Source organism: Caloenas nicobarica, chromosome 2 (assembly GCF_036013445.1).
Source record: "Caloenas nicobarica isolate bCalNic1 chromosome 2, bCalNic1.hap1, whole genome shotgun sequence".
Classification (NCBI taxonomy): Eukaryota; Metazoa; Chordata; class Aves; order Columbiformes; family Columbidae; genus Caloenas; species Caloenas nicobarica.
In genome coordinates, this window is record NC_088246.1 from 113,593,679 (window position 1) to 113,610,577 (window position 16,899).

The 16,899-nt window shown below is 43.3% G+C and overlaps 1 protein-coding gene across 2 annotated transcripts in view; it reads left to right on the plus strand.

The window, feature by feature from the left end:
* The window catches only part of DLGAP1 (DLG associated protein 1), a 146,828-nt gene that overhangs the window by 126,869 nt on the left and 3,060 nt on the right, over window positions 1–16,899 (plus strand). For both annotated transcript variants that reach the window (XM_065627725.1, XM_065627727.1), the window contains exons 7-9: window positions 5,337–5,755; window positions 14,280–14,371; window positions 16,716–16,868. In XM_065627725.1, coding sequence (XP_065483797.1) covers window positions 5,337–5,755; window positions 14,280–14,371; window positions 16,716–16,868 — 664 coding nt within the window. The remainder of the gene's footprint in view (window positions 1–5,336; window positions 5,756–14,279; window positions 14,372–16,715; window positions 16,869–16,899) is intronic.

The window sequence follows — 16,899 nt, forward strand, 5'->3', positions numbered from 1 at the left end:
ATGACTGGGGCTACATCTGTCTAGCGACCAGTCACCAGCGGTGTTCCTCTGGGTGCAGTTTTGTTCAACATATTTATCAACAATCTGGATGCAGGAGTTGAATGCACCAGGAGCAAGTTTGCTGATTATACCAGACTGGGAGGTGCTGTTGACTCTCTTGAGGGACAAGAGGCCTTGCAGAGGGGTCTGGATAGATTGGAGCATCGGGCAATTATCAATAGCATGGAATTTAACAAGTCCAAATGCTGGATTCTGCACCTGGGATGGAGTAATGCCCAGCACAAGTATAAACTGGGAGAGGAGTGGCTGGAGATCTGCCCTGCAGAAAGGGACCTGGGGGTGCTGCTCAACATGAGTCACGAGTGTGTGCCCTGGCAGCCAGGAGGGCAAACCCCATCCTGGGGTGCATCAAACACGGCATCACCAGCTGGTCAGAAAAGGTGATTATCCTGCTGTATTCAGCACTGGTGCGGCCTCACCTGCAGTACTGGGTGCAGTTCTGTGCCCCGCCATTTAAGAAGGCCGTGAAGGTCCTTGAATGCATTCAGAGGAAGACAACAAAGCTGGTGCAAAGGCAGGAAGGAATGTCCTCTGAGGAGCAGCTGGGGACTTTGGGCTTGTCTAGTTTGGAGAAAAGGAGGCTGAGGGGCAACCTCATTGCTCTCTACAGCTTCCTGAGGAGGGGATGTGGAGAGGGATGTGCTGAGCTCTTCTCCCTGGGATCCAGTGACAGGATGCATGGGAATGGTTCAAACCTGCATCAGGGGAGGTTTAGAGTGGACACGAGGATCCGTTTCTTTACTGAGAGGGTGGTCAAACACTGGAACAGGCTTCCTAGAGAGGCGGTTGGTGCCCCAAGCCTGTCAGTGTTTAAAAGGCATTTGGACAATGCCCTTAATAACATGCTTTAACTTTTGGTCAGCCCTGGGTTGGTCAGGCAGTTGGACTAGAGGATCATTGTAGGTTCCTTCCAACTGAAATAGTCTATTGCAACATTGCCATAAGGGATTAGAGTTTCCCTGAGTAAGACTCTTAGTGATGAAAAAGAACTGTGTGAATGAGAGAAGGAGTAGGGATAGAGCAAAGCACACCAGATCATGTAGCTTGAAGATGTACGGCTGTAGATCCTGCCATTAGAAGACATGGTACCATATCTGCTAACTACTTCTGCAGTTTGTTTTGTTCTGCTGACAGTGGCTGCAACCTTAGCAGGGAAGCCCAAAGAAGAAATGGGTAAAGTGAGGCAGGCTGAATTTAATGTAAGTGCCTCTGAGGCTCACCATGCTTCAAGTGGTTTGAAACCTAGATCTTTTCAGGGGGGTTGGGATTGTTTTTAGGAAAGAAAGAAGTTCTCGGAGTTGAAATGTAAACATGTTTTTCAAAAGAAAGCAAAAGAAGACTTAGAAACAGAGTCGAATGCTAATAAGTGACCCTGTTGTTGCTGTTCAAAATACATCCTGCTGTTGTTCTCCATACTGGTTTATCCAGTCTGAGGTTTCATGCCTTTCTGCACCTTAGGCCAGATATCTGGTGCAGTTCTCTGAAGCTGTAATTATTACACCTTGTGCCTGCAGGGCACAACCAAGTACAAAACAACCAAGCCTGAAAATAGAGGAAAAAGCTAATCTCTGTTTTTAACAATTACCAGCAATTTATGATTTTTTTTTTGTAAACCTATGAATGTTTTGTATGTGTAGAAACAATGAAGACTTAGACATTAGCTTCGGCAGCTCTCCTGTGGTATGGAGTTTTAAGTGAGAGCAAAACAAAAAAAAAGGCTCATGTGGGACACAAATGGTATTTTGTAATAGTAAAACATCCTGGAAGTGAGTGAGGAAGCTATGTCAGAGACTAAAATTACCATCTATTAGTCAGTTTATATAGATGTGCTGGAGGTGGTCAGATAGTGGGTGCATTCCTGCATTTCCATTTCATTCAACATACATTTCCTTGGAAGTATTTTTAAAATTTTGAACTGATGCTATATTCTATTGCCAAATTGTTTTTGTTTTGAAGACAGATAAGTTACACAATCCAGTGCCAAGGATCTGCCAAGCAAGCCTGTGGCATACTATTATATGAAGGCCAAAAAAGTAGGTCATTCTATTTGTTGAGCAGAGTCTGGGTTTGGTGGTACTAGCTCACATGGAACCCAGTAAGAGCACACTCCTGAAAGCTTTGAAATGTAGTGCCTCCAGCAATACATGCTTTTGGCAAGCAGACCTTGATGTTTTCACATTTGGGATTTGGTGTACACTACAAAGCCAGGGTGTTAACTAAAAATACAAATGGTCATCTAAAATAGAAGGATTGCAGAGTTGAAGGGAGTGGGGAGAAAAGAAGGCGGCTGTGATGTGGAGGTAGAGGCACGGAGAAGGACGAGGCCGGATTAAGGGATTTGCTTTTCTCTCCAGTACCATGGAAGGTGTGGAAGAGTACACCATGTCCTAATGCCTTGGCTGTCAGTGAACCCTGACTAAATGGCTGAAAAGAAACCCTGTGTGAGCCTGTGCCTGCATGGGCATGCATTTGTGTGCATGTGTCTGTGTGTGTGTGTGTCTGTGCATGCACTCCAGTGCAGGTAAGGGATTTGTCAGGTTGGTGGCCAAATTAAAGCAATAAAAAAAAAAAAATCATTGTAATGTCAGCCTAAAGCTAAAGTCTTTCTAACCACTAATACCAGTCTAACAGCTTTTCTTTGCCAGGGGCCAGTAGCAGATACTCAGGAAAAGAATGAAGGGGCATGTGTAAAGGAAAAGTATAAAGGGTGTGTATAAAGCACTACTTCTCCCAGTAGACCTTCCCAATTTAGCAGCTGTTGTTCAGGAACTTCCTAAACCAGATATGACATCTGTGTAACAGTGCTTCCTGGACCTAACTCCTGTGAATTTGATCAGGTTTTCTTTGAACCTATTTTTACCTTTGGTCTTCCCAGGATCCTGTGGCAATTTAATTACACATTGTGTGAAGAAGTGCTTCCTTTTGCTGGATTCAAATCTTTAGACCTCTACGCCTAAGTTGCAACTGGCTGCCTTCCTCCCCACAGTTCTTGCACTCTGAGAAATGGTGAAACATCAACCAGTCGGGATTTCATAGAGCTCTTATATCCCTACTCAGCCATCTGTTTTCTAAACCAAGAAATCTCTTTCCTCCCATAGAAGCCATACCATACCTCCAATGTTCCTTGTCCCCTTTTGAACTTTTTCTGCTGTATGAGTCCATAGCAAAATGTTTTGCTCTGCTTATCAAAGGATAAATACTACCAAGCTGAAGTAGTTCTGCTCACTCCATATTTTTCAGTTTGCTGGTGCGTACAGTGCAAAACTAGGGTGGCATAACTGTGACTTTTGCATCGTTTAACAACACCTGTTTCAAAAGAACTGTAAACAACAGGGGCTACATTAAAATGTTTGTATTCTAGGCCATTGTAAAAAAAAAAAAAAAAGACAACACCAAACAACCTACGTACAATCTATTAGTAAAATTTTCCAGGGATTGGCATGTCTGAGAAGCTACTTGTAGCTTTCTTCTGCAGAGGAACTGGTGTCTTTTATTAATTGAAGAACCTTTCTCAACTCCTGTTTTGCTTTGCTCTCATCCTCTCAAAGCCTTAGATCAGCAGCCACTAATTTCCTCTGTCAGCAGGACGTGACACTGTTCTCCCTGAAGTTTGCTGCACTCCTCCTCAGGTATCTGGATGCATCAGGTATATAGGACACCAAATTCTCCCTCAGCATCCTTCCATCTGCTCCCTCCTCAGCTGCAGACTAAATACACTTGATGAAGTTTTGCTGGCAGTTGCCCTCATCTAATGGGCTATTGCTCCTCAGTGGAAGGTGGAATATAAATGAAAGGGCGTGAAATGGTGACCAGCATCCAACTTCACTGCCTCCTCAGCATTTTCATTGCTGCTTGAGCTCAAACTGAGAATAGAACTGGTAAGGGCAAAACAGCCAAAATATCACAGGGAAACAGGTCCTAGCACTGGTTTCAAGACTAAATGTGAGATTGTAAACAAATCAGGAGTGAAGGACCAGCTGCATGAGTGTACAAGCATACTGGATTAATAAGGAGGAGTGAGAATGTGTCCCTGTATAGTTCAAAACTATGGTCATTCTGAAGCCTAAAAACTACTAATTTAAGTAACACCTACATTAATAACTTTATGATTCTACCTTCTTTATCTCCTTTTATCACGGTGTGAGAGACGTGTCTGCCTCTTATATTGCTCCTGTGTTCCTCCATGCATCAGTTTCTACATTTACCCTGACTCTTTGTAATTATTTGCCTGCAGATTTTCCGCACATTCCCTCCACAATTTACTGCTTGTCGTATCTGCTGTCACTACCACCCCCTGCAACAGCACTGGGTGTCTCTTACTCCTCACACTTCCCTCTGCTCCTTCTCTGTCAGCCTCTTCACCTCAGGTCCCTTGGACTGCAGAATTTGGAGTGCTCTTTACGTAAAGAAAACCCGCCTAAACCCAAAGCCCCAAACCTCCTCTCTCCCCTGCCTTTTCCTTCAGAGTTTGCTCTCTACCCTCAGAGGCTCCAATGCAGGGAAACTATGCGGGTGAAAGGAAGCTGCCTACACCTACAGGGTAGCAGCCATTGTGATGAGGGTAACAGAGGCAGGGACTGAGAACATGAGCTGTAGTGAAAAAGAGGAGACCATTCTGAAAATAAAGCTTGAATGTGAAAAACGAAATGTCTGAGCACTGGGAATGGGCACTAAAATTGTGGGAGATGGCAGTGGTATTAGTAGGTAGGTAATTATGAATAGTAATTACGAAGAAGCACTACAAAATGCTTATTGGGGTTAAAAAGACACTTATCTTCTTTATAAATGGAATGTATAATGTTGTGTAGAAAGTGGACTTATTGGTATTACTGTCTTATCAGCCTCATATGTATGATTTTTAAATGTGGCTTGTGAGTTTGGGTGTATAATTTCAAAGGGGTGCGAGTTTTAAAAGTTGAAAGATAAACCATTTCTTAAAATTGGGCCTTGTTAACTTTTCATTAATTGGTAACCTAAAATCTTGAGCTACTGATGCTATTAGCTGTCCCTTGGGCTAGCCTCTGGCTATGTTAAACCACACAATTATGGGTACTCTGCCTCAATAAACAGTGAGCTTGCATGGAAAAAAAGAGATGTTCGTTGGCTTGCAATGACAAACGAAGTTTATGCTGATCATTTCAAGAATAAGCACCTGAGTGTAGCACTGAGAGCCATGACTACCAGTCTTAGGAGGAGTAGCAGAATCTTAATAAGTCCTTCTTGCTGAGTTACCTAGAAGAAGCTTTCTAAACATTTTACGTTTGTGCTCTCCAAAGCTTTCGCAGGTTTACACGATCTAATAGCGTAACAACAGCCGTGCAAGCAGACCTGGATTTCCATGAGAACTTTGAAATAATCGACCCTCAAGAGGACAATACATGTTCTGGACAAATATCAAGACAATTTTCCCGAGATGCGAGCACCTCTACCGTTAGCATACAAGGGTCAGGAAACCATTACCACGCATGTGCAGTGGATGATGACTTTGATACAGATTTTGATCCGTCAATTTTACCTCCTCCTGACCCCTGGATTGACTCTATCACTGAAGATCCTCTGGAAGCTGTTCAAAGGTCAGTGTGCCCACGAGATGGCCACTGGTTTCTGAAGCTACTTCAGGCAGAGAGAGATCGAATGGAGGGCTGGTGCCAACAGATGGAGAGAGAAGAACGAGAAAACAACTTACCTGAGGACAGTAAGTAACTATATACGATAATATTGCAACTATAGAAAAGTATTTAATATAGGTCAAATTTACTCCAGTGAATTCTGTATCATGCCCTTTCTTATTTAGCTAATGAAGCTTTGGTCGTGATTCTCAAAAGGACTTTATGTGCGTATCTAACGATCCTTATTAAAGTTGACAGGGAACACAAATGCTCAGCACTTCTGAAACTCCAAAGGTATTAGCTTCTGGGATTGCATAGTTCGACGGATAATTAGGAGATCATGGTTAGGGATCTTGTAATATTAATGTTTCTTAACTTCCACTTGAAATAAAATCTCATAACCTTAGAATATAATTGAACAGATTCTAGTTCCTTTTCATTAAATACATACTTTAGTTGCCTTTTTAGATGGTGATTGGCATCAGAGTCTTCAGATGTTTTTTCCAACTGAAACAGATTTCAGTTGTGCTTCCAAGTTGTTCTCCCTGTTTTCCCCTATCCAGCCTCCTTCATCGCCCTTGCAGTTCTCATTCCTCTTTGATCTTCCTGGTAAAACAAGCTCTCCATAGTCTGTGATAAAAAACACACACATGCAAACGACATCTCAGTTGTCACCACTGCCAGAAGTATTACCCCACCTGTAAGGTAATCGGAATGTCTAGTAAGGCTTTGTTAATAAGAAGTGGTGGGTAGCTCACATCTTATTAATTCACTCCAATTAGGGAAGAAGAGCTGAACATGTGCCTTCCTGTCCAGAATTTTTTCTTCCAGTAAAGTGGATTTTTTTTTCCATTTACTTTGATTACAAGGAGCCGTACTATTGATATCTGTCACCTTTCAGACATAGATAAACCTGTGAGCTTAGGAGCATGCTCCTTGTCAGTTAAGCTTTTTCAAGTTGTAGCAGGGAGCTTCTAAAAAACACTAAGGAGCAGCTACATATAGAGAGTTCAATATTGTATAATTTAGGCACACCTAGGCGTATTTTCCTAGATATACTCATAACACTTTTCCAACCAGCAAATTAGCTCCTACCAAGCAAGGACTACTACTTCAGCTCCAGGATTGCCTCTTCCAAATTTCTAACCCTTCCTCTCAAGGAGGGAGGCACTAGCAGTCTTTTGAGATGTGAAGGTTTTGATTTATGGAAGGAAAGGAGTGAAAACTGGCAAAAAATATATTCTTTTCAATTCTTAGAAATGCATAAGCTGTTTCTGCTGGAACTTTCCATTCAACCCAATGAAAGAAATAACTGTATAAAAGTTTGATCTAGATAGTTAAAGTTAGACGCTATTGTAAGCAAGTGGAGACTGACTTCTAATGGAAAGTATGAGATAACATGAAGATATGTTAAGGTTTTCTATTTCTACAAAATTCCTGTTATCTAATAGGCTAACAAGTTCTTCTGAGGGAAAAATATAGAAGGATTAGCCTTCAAAGTAGATCCATATTCCCCAGGTTTGAGAGTATTTAGACCTCATTTTTAGTTTGCATCATCAGTACATTCAAAAATCTCTTTGAACATGTATCAGATTACAAAGGTTTTCTTTTGTTCGTATGCAAGAAATAAACCGCATGAACTAAGAGATTTTAGATTGAAAAAGAAGTGTGAGCACACAACAAATAGGAAATACACAACATTTGCAAGTCCAAGCCACAAAACCCACTTGCTTGCTCTTTGCCACAAAAAATTAGATTGAACCTAAGGAAGACATTTTCTAGAATGAGGGTGGTGAGGCACTGGAACAGGCTGCCCAGAGGATTTGTGGATGCCCCATCCCTGGAAGTGCTCAAGGCCAGGCTGGGCAGGACTTTGAGCAACCTGATCTAGTGGAAGGTGTCCCTGCCCATGGCAGGGGGTTGGACTGGATGATCTTTAAAGGTTCCTTCTGACCCAAACCATTCTGTGACTCTATGATTCTATGAACTGGTAATAATGGGAAAACCTACAGATATTTTCTTTGTGCACCAAAGTAGTCATTCACTTTGGGAAAAGAACACGAAGTGCATTTTACAAGGCAGATACATGCAGTACGTGTATAGCCGTGTAGAGAATTTTCTCTCAATGTCTTGGTGTCTTTCATATATATGATAGTTTTTAAAGGCTCTTTTTTGAACAATTGGTGGGAGAAGTCAGTTGTGGGGGAGATAAAGCAGTGGTTAGGCTGGCTATTCCCAGCAGCACATGTGACATGTCCTGCCGATTATTCCTCTTCCTTTTTCTGACCGGCGCTTCTCGTGATCGCAGGAAAGGGGAGGAGGAAAGGGGCCAGCCATGTTTCGTGGTCACTGACGTGGTGCCGATTTCGGTGTGATGCCGCCGGCCACTCCAGCATGTGGCAGCTGCCTCTCGCAGAGGCTCCACGGCGCTTTCTGCTGCAGCTCCACACACCCCGCGCTGCCTGGTGCCAAGGAAAAGCATATGGCCAGGGCCGCTCTGCCCACTCAGCAGCGCCAGAAACAAAAGCCCGGCTGTTACAAACCCTGCCCCAAAATACGTCTTTTTCATACGTCTATAAACTTTGAAGAGAGGGAGGAAAGGAGCAGAAGAGGTGTGTTTGCTTTGCTTTCCCTAAGGAAATATAACCGGAGCAGGGAATGCATCCTTTGTGTCCGACCTGACATCCCCAGCGCGTGTTGGGCCAGATAACAAAATAAGAAGGTGTGATGAGCGAGGTTTTCTCGATGCCGTGGCAGCTGACAGAGGGCTGGTCTCCCCGGCGCTCCGCGTAAAACGATCCACGGTTCCTCCAGACAATGCGGCCCTTGTGCGAAACAGCTGTCTGGGGGAGACGGCTCGCTGCTGTTTGACAGTAGCTTGTATGGAACATAGATACGTTGGGTATTATCTAGCTGGGAATGAATCTACCAGATGGGATTGAATGTTTCTAGCTGGGAAATGGAGTCTGCCGCTGTGTATAAAAACAAGCTGTGGTTCAGTGGCTGCACAATGAAATGCCAATATAGAGAGAAATGTGGCTCCTCTTCCGCCATGAATTATTTATTGTATAGTATATTCTGGTTTTCTCTGAAATCATTTTCTGATAAAGCCGTGGCGCGTGTAACAGGCAGATGAAAACCACTCACACTTTAAGCTAGGATACTTGATATGGATTCTGTGTATTTTGCTGTTACAGGGACGTTGGCTACAAACTCCAGGGCTCTCATTAAAAAAAAAAAAAAAGTTAGAGATATGAGGCTAAACACCTTGTGAGAATTGATTGACGTTTTGGATCAGACCTCAAGTGAAATCAATTGTTTACCTATTTTTTTTTCTTTTTCTCCTTCCTCTCTGCTCTTTCCTGCCACCTCTCCCCTACGAAATTTCATATAGCCAGAGCTTCGCTGCTGAGATTCGTGGCTTTCGGCTCATGCCTCTGGAGTGACCATTTACATGCAGAATTAGCAACAACAGGTCTGGCTCCCCTCAGGGAGCTGTTCGTGAGCAGCCTCTGGCTTCTCCCTCTCAGGGCAGCGGTGGGCACAGGCGCACACACCCACCGCCTCGGCCTGGCTTTCGCTGGATTTTCTTTGCTGTTGTTTTTATTTCACGTGGGGCATTAACCTTTCCGGAAGAACCAGAAGGCTTCATTTTGCCTCCCTTAAGAAAGATTTCTCTTTCACCTGGGGTTGTAACGTCGCTGCGATACGAAGGTAACCATTGGAAGCAAACAGTGGGCCTGATTCACCACAAGTCAGGTGTAATGTGGGTTTAGTGGCGAGACAAGACAGGCCAATCAAGTAAAAACTAAAATAGAAAACCAAGGCTCTGACAAGACATGTCATTATAACTGTCTTGCTGTGTACATTATACTCCTCTGGGCTAGTCTGCGAACAAAGGTTGACCTCAAATCTGCAGTAACCTCGCTGCTTAGGACCAGAGTCTCTGCAAATTCAGCCAGTTCTGGCAAATTACGCAATGTTTGCACACTTTCTGCTGTTTTGGTTTGGTTTGATTGTTTCAAAGGAAAACTTTAAAAGGCAAAGGCTAGGCACAAAAGAAGAAAGTTAAGGAAAATACATTCTTTTTGAGACAGTTTGTGCATGGCAAAAGAAAAGGAGACCTTTGAGTTCACACTCAGCCATGAGCAAGGAGAAACTTTTTCCAGTCCTCAGCAGAGTTTCCTCAAGCTGTCCTGGTCCCTGTCCTGGTCCCTGCCACTCGGAGGCCGTGCAGAGGGATGGTCCCCAGCCTGACGTGTGGCCGAGTCCTGCTGGAATCCCCCTGGCTACGGGCCTCTGGCCGCATGCCCGACTCGTCCTTTTCTTGTGCTGGTTTTCTTCTCTCCCCAGAAGGGACTTTTCTCGGTCTGTGAGGGCTTCTCTAAGGAAAGCCAGCTCCAGGCTAGAAGCCCTGTCAGTGTCCAAAGGCTAGCAAGGAAAGAAGAGAAATCAGCAAGCAACAAAACGATATAGTTAGGGAAAAAATGTCAAGTGTTCTAATAAAAGCCGAGTAAGTCAGAGAACACATGGAAACTGCTTTGCTCCCAGTGAACAGCATTTACTCAGCAGACAGCCCTATTAATTTCAATGAGATCACTCCTGTAAGTAAATATGACTCAAAGCAAGGACTGCCCCTGCCATAGCTTGCTCCATTTGGCTATTTTCTCCTTAATAGCCGAGCTTAAGACATGAGCAGTAGCTTTAACTTTGAATTTCCTGGCTTTTGTCATGCTTAGCGTTATTTAAATGTAGGTCTGTCACCATGAATAGACTAAAACGCTGGTCCATCCTGGTTTGGAAATGGATTGTGACAGCTCTATGGCAGGATTGCTTCATATGCACAGTGCCCAGCCAACATCTGCAACGCAAATGTCAAGCTGTGTCCCTGTAATTTCGGCTATTGTTCCTGCCACTTGCTCCTCGGGCAACGAGCAAGTCGGTTTTCTGTTCCCTTGCTTGCCCCTGCCTCCCAGCCAGGTGTTTTCACATTAAGGGCATTTGATAGTCTCAGTCCTAAAGTGCCTCCTTTGTCACTTGTTAGACCCTGGGGCCTGTCAAAGCTGAAATGCAAAGAGATCAGTTGGTGATTTTAAGGCCAAATAGTGCTGCTGTGCCTCAAAACTCCCGTGGCTTCTATGTGATGACTTTTCACAGCACTTCAGGTGATTTTGTTGTTGTTTTCTTATATTTTGTTATCCTTGTTGCACACACAGTCTCCTTCCAAGGTAGAGCAGACAACAATATTACCAATCCTTTGCTTGTGTTTGAAATTATTTTATTGTTGTTGTTGTTTCATTTCTTTTCTCATAAAAATGTGGGGAGAGGGAGAAGATACACAGAGCTCCGCAATCCCAAAGTAGGTCCTGTGTGATTCTCAGAACCAAGAGAAGCAAGAACTTATTGCTTGAACAGCATGTAGTCTAAGTTTATTATTTAAGAATATTTTAAAAGGAGAACAGGTTGCAAGGTTAGAGACACAAGGAAATTCACTGGCATGTGTCTATCCTAGAATAACATGCTGCAACCCCTAGTCAAGAAAAATAATAGTGAGGAGGCACTCCACAATAGATGAATTATATCAAAATAGCTATACCAAAGCAGTTCTTCGAGAACAGATGTAACTGTCATCACAGGAGAGAACTGGATTTACAGGGAAGAGAGGTTAAATCAAGGGGTGGGGGGAAAAAAAGGAAAAAATCAAACTATAAAAACGGAGCACTGCAGTAGATACACTTCTCCCCCTGGGGAAAGGGTGACAGCAAAGCATATGATGGATGTTAATAATGTCGCTTAATGCATTACTGGAAGGCATTCAGATCCAACAGTGCTGAGTGTGCTGTATAACCCTGTATGGAATAGAAAGCAGACATGAATAACATTATATAGGTGTTTAAGTCTGCTATGATTGCATCTTGATGGGTTGGTATTTTTTGTTGTTGCTTCGTTTTATACATTTTGTTTGTATCCTATTAGCTGAGCACATCAATTTGAATGTTTATATGTTTTCCTCCTGTACCCCATCTCCCTAGCTGTTAAAGATTTCTCTAATTCTTTGAGCATTATCTTTGTGGTTCCACTTATTTTCTTGGTCCTGGGCTTCAAACCTCACAAGATTTTTCTCCTCAGAAAGTATTGGTCTATTTTTACTTTCTGGGGTTTTTTACTACATCTTGGCCTTTCTCTTTGTTACGGGAGGTTTTAACCGAGTAAGCGAAACGAGCACTCTGCCTTGAAACACTAAAAGCAACGTGTGAGTTTGAAGACAAAACTATTGATAAGACCTTCTGCCTTCTGGAGAGATTCTTTTCAGTCTTTTACATGCTTTGTCTGTTTTGTTTTGGGTTTTTTTTGCTAACTTCCCTGACGGAGTTGGTTGTTGACTGGTTGCTCATTAACAGACCGCTTGCTTTTGAGGGGCGAGGAATCAGTGACACTTGACTAGATACAGCCGGGGCTGCAGCCGAAGTGGCAACAATGGAGCCCAGCATCAGCATGCATCCCACAGTCAGCTGGGATGATGGTTTTCAGGCAAATCACCAGTCGCTAGGCAGCCAAGGACAAGGACTTCCTTTTCCCTCTGCTGAGATCTCTGAATGTTAAGCTCTTCTTCCCTCAAAGAAAAGGGCACATTTCCCATCCATCACCAACAAGGTGTATTTACATTTCTTCCTGCTTGGGATGTGATTTCCAACGGGGGTGGTGCAGGTTTCCAGGAAGAGCCCGCCTTGTCTTTTTTTTTTTTTTTTTTTGTCCCAAGGAGTCAAGAAATCATTTTTTCTCCCCTTCTCAAGTCTTGGGAAGCGTCAGAGTGGCCGAGCTCCAGATGAGGCAGCTGTTCCCAAATATACTCAGTGGGAAGAGTTTTCATAACAATGGGAACCACATGAAAGCTCCGGGAGTAGCTCCTCCTACTATTGAAGAATCCTTTCAGTTGAGTGGTTTGCATATTGGGTTGCATAAATGACTAGACACACCAAGGGGTCCGTTTTCAGCACCGTGCGCATAGAATTAGACACGCAAGCCTTGCTAACAATAATGAGAGTTGTGTGCAAAACTCCCTGCGCAATATGCTGAAAATATTCTGCTTAGTGAATCTTCCAGCTCATGGCTATTTCCTGGCAGTGCTGAGCCGAGTTCTGGGAACGAAATGAAAGTCTGGGCTCTGTGTGTGTTCACAGAGCCCTTTCCTATAGTTTCTGAAAAAAATCTGAAACTACTCTCTCCCCCTCCCCCTCCCTTTTTTTTCCCTCTGTATGTCTAAAGTATAAATGAACTCCACATCCCAGTTTTCCCTTAGCAGTCTTAAAGAGAGAGCTTTAAGGCTGCTGGAGGAAAATCCTTTTGCCTTGAAGGAGCAGAATGCAGATTTTATACTACTGTGTGTCTGGTTTCAGTTCACCACGAGTATTTATGTCTGCTTAGCATGTGGCTATGCAAGTGAATCCCTTGGAGGGGCCTTTCTCTTACCAAACACCACGTGGTGGCATTCTGGTCGCAAGCTGCTGACATGCCCTGCGGCCGGTCACAGGACCGTGAGACCCTAAAAATGTTGTCAGAAGGAGTTATAGCAAAGTTGCATTTATTTATTTATCTGTTTATTTCTTTTTCATTGTGGTAAGTCAAAACACTTAGCAGTATTTTCCCAGTGGAGCTCTGCTAACATTGTGTTAGGTTTTATGCAAAAAGTGACTGTGCCCAAGGGATGGTACAGAGAACGGCAGCTTGCAGCTAGCATCTCTTCTAGGCTCTGCCAACAATTCGCTCACCTTGAGCAGGTCACTTCATCTCTTTGTTTTTCCTGTTCCTCGCTCACCTGCCTCATGTATCCAGACAGTAAATTTGGCATGAAATGGTTGCTGTGTTTATATGAAGGGTGGAACAATGCAAATATCTATGAGTAGAAATAATAGTGAAAACTGTGACATGGCGGCTGCCATTCATGTTTTTCATTAATGAAGTGGTAATTATTTATTTTCTTAAATGAAATCAAACTTAAAATCAATGTTTAACCAAGGAATTGGGAGATAGTAAGTTGCTTCAGCTGAGAAGGAAAATTAATGATGAGCCAGATACATCCATGACACCAACCTGTTTATTTAAAGACAGTGCATAAAGCATAGTTGTGGGGGTTTTATCCTGAGCATTGAAAGTCTCAAACAAATTGGTAGCTGCTTTCTTGACATGTCCTTGTGCAGGGAGCTGGGTTTGCATTCAAAGGCTGAGCCAGGGTCACAGTGTTGGCAAGAGGTATAATTTCTGGAGACCTTTCTATAAAGGCTGGAAAAGCTTTTGATTAGCTGTATTTATACTACCACGGAAGTGCTCTTCGCTGGTTGGAACTGGTCGTACTGGAGGGATGGGAGTACACTGCAGCAACAGATGCGTATTTTTGCCAATGCAAGCTGCCCTGGGAGACCTTGCAGTTTGCCTTTGCCTGGTGCAGATCTGGCCTCAGATATATCACTTTCTCTCTAATCCATGCCTGAAAGATAACATGCTTTTTGAAAGCCAGAGCTGACTGTTGCACAGCTTTCACCTCTCTTCTTATAGGCTTCTAGTTGCCGGCAGCAAATAAAGCATCGTGACTTATGTGTCTTTTTCTCTCAGTTCTAGGGAAAATTCGAACTGCAGTGGGCAGTGCCCAGCTTCTCATGGCCCAGAAATTTTACCAGTTCAGAGAACTGTGCGAAGAAAACCTGGTATGTAACTTTTCTGCTAGACACTGTTGTGTGCCTTTTACTAACCTTGTGAATAATCATACCTAATCTAGACAGCTTTCCCGACTAACACAGTAATTTTTCCAGTAAAGGCCTTGATATGAATTTGGGAGTAACTGTCAAACTTGGTGGAGTCAGCATGAGCTTCACAATAGCTTGAGATCCTTAAAACAAAGTCAGGCAGAAAGCTTTGGGTGAAATATCACCAAGATTCTGCTACTGAGTTCAGAGCAGCAAGGATCTGTGCCTTGACCTTCACGTGGGCACAGAGATGTGTGGGTGCCTCCTTGGGGTCTTTCAGGGGGGACCAGAAGTCTCATGATTGGGGTTTTCCCACATAATCCCAATCCTGCTTGCATTCAGCAAGACAGAAATACCAGGAAATCAGACACTGAAAGTTGGTGCCTCATGTTCCGCAACTCCAACAGTGTAAGTCATTTTCCAGAGCACTAAAAGGGTAAAGAAGCAAAGAGCCAGTATGTTATCACTGTTATTACTGTATGTAACTGGTATATGCTACCACTATTATTATTATTTGGTATTTTTATGCTTTTAGTAGCAGTAGAATCAGAATGATGTTCGTGTTGATAAGTAAAAATACATTTCACACCATGTATCGAAAGCAGTATTCTCAATAATGCCAGCACTTATAAAAATTTTCAAGCTTCTTAGTTAACAATCATCCTTGCATAGTAGATACAATACATTTCTTTCCCAATTTTAGCATAAATTGCTAGAAGCCCAGAAAGAATAGAGCAATATGGTCTGTCAGCATAGAATAGGGAGGGGAAGGCAAACTGTAATACTCACTGGAGTGGTGTGACCATCGTCCACTTCAGTTAATGCAACTCTGAAAATCAAGCCGCAAACTAAAATCTGCCTGAGTGGACAAATGCAACAGAAATTGGCTGTGTCTGAATAAGCCTTCCAATTCTTAATGTAAAAATTGAAAAAACATTCTGATTGTACATCTTTGTAAATAAAGGCCTACAACTGGGCAACCTGCTAGTGTCAAGCCCTGAAAAACGAGGAATCCGGGTATAATCATCTTATCAAAATCATTTGCCAGTGTTGCTGCAAAAAGCACAAATGCTTAGAAATTTCTGAAGGCAAGAAATGGACTCTCTTGAGTTTATTGCTTCTGGTGAGGGAGAAAACTTAGAGTAAAACTTGAGCCATGTAAAACAACTTGCAGGGGCCTAGTAATTATTTATTTGTTAATAACAACGTATCAATATAATCTTATGAGGCCACAGGATCCATGGAGCTTTTCTGACTCAGATTGCCATAGTGACTGCTCAGCATTTATGGAAAAGCATGTTTGAAGTGGGTTTATGCAACACCTCATTTTATTTGAAGCATTTCAATTGAGAACCAGCATACAGATATACATCCTGTAGAAAGGTTTCCCTCATACGAACTTTGCCAGGAGACCAGGGACAACTTCATGTATGTCCGCTGCACACACAAAAAGCTCAGAGCTGGGCTGCACAGAAAGGACAGAAGGCAGCACAGGACCTCTTGGGTCACCAGCCTCTGTCCTGTGCAGTGCTAATGATCCAGGTGTGCTGTTCTGAGCAGTGCTCTGGGGTCGATGAATGGGACTGAGTTAAGCACACGCAAAGCAACGCTCCCCACCTGCGTCCCAGTCTCACTCTTGCCAAAAATGTGCCTGTAGAAATAGGATTACTGTGCTTCTGCATGTTCCCTTCTGAGCTTTTCACCCTGCAGTGGTAATTCTTGTAAAGAAAAAGACATGAAGAAATTGACCTGAGGTTTATGAGAGGCAATTTTACTTGAAATTATGTATTTTTATAGCTTTTAGACTCTCGGAGTGTGAAAAAAGCATTCACACGTTGGTATATCACTATATGCACAAGCAGCAAATGCGCGTTTGCACAGGTATCTGTATTTTAACAAGTGTGAACGTGGCAGGGAATCCTTCCTCATGAAAGTGAAGAGAAGGCTGGCAATTAATTTCAGTGTGGTTAGGACATCACCACTTGTGACCAAGAGCATCCCTAGGCAGATCCCGCCACAGGGGACCTGCCACCTGCCATTTCCCCGTGACCCATGGCGGGCAGCCGCTGCCTTCGGTGAGCTGGGGCTTGCAGGGGCAGCGCGGCTCGAGACCGAGCCAAACACCTCGCAAAATCCCCCCGCCGGTAAGTAGCACCCTGCTTTGTTTCTCCCTCCGTGTCTTGCCCATCGCTTGGATCTGCTGAAACTGCTTCGCTAGCAAGATTCGTAACCACTTGCACAAATGCTTCACATTAAGAGGTACTAAACCACATGCGTTGTTTTTTTTTTTTTTTCTGTTGTACAGAATCCTAATGCACATCCACGGCCGACCTCCCAGGATTTAGCAGGGTTTTGGGATATGCTGCAGTTGTCCATAGAAAATATTAGTATGAAATTTGATGAACTTCATCAGTTAAAGGCCAATAATTGGAAACAGATGGATCCTCATGACAAGAAGGTAGAACATTGTAGATTTTGTATGCTTCATT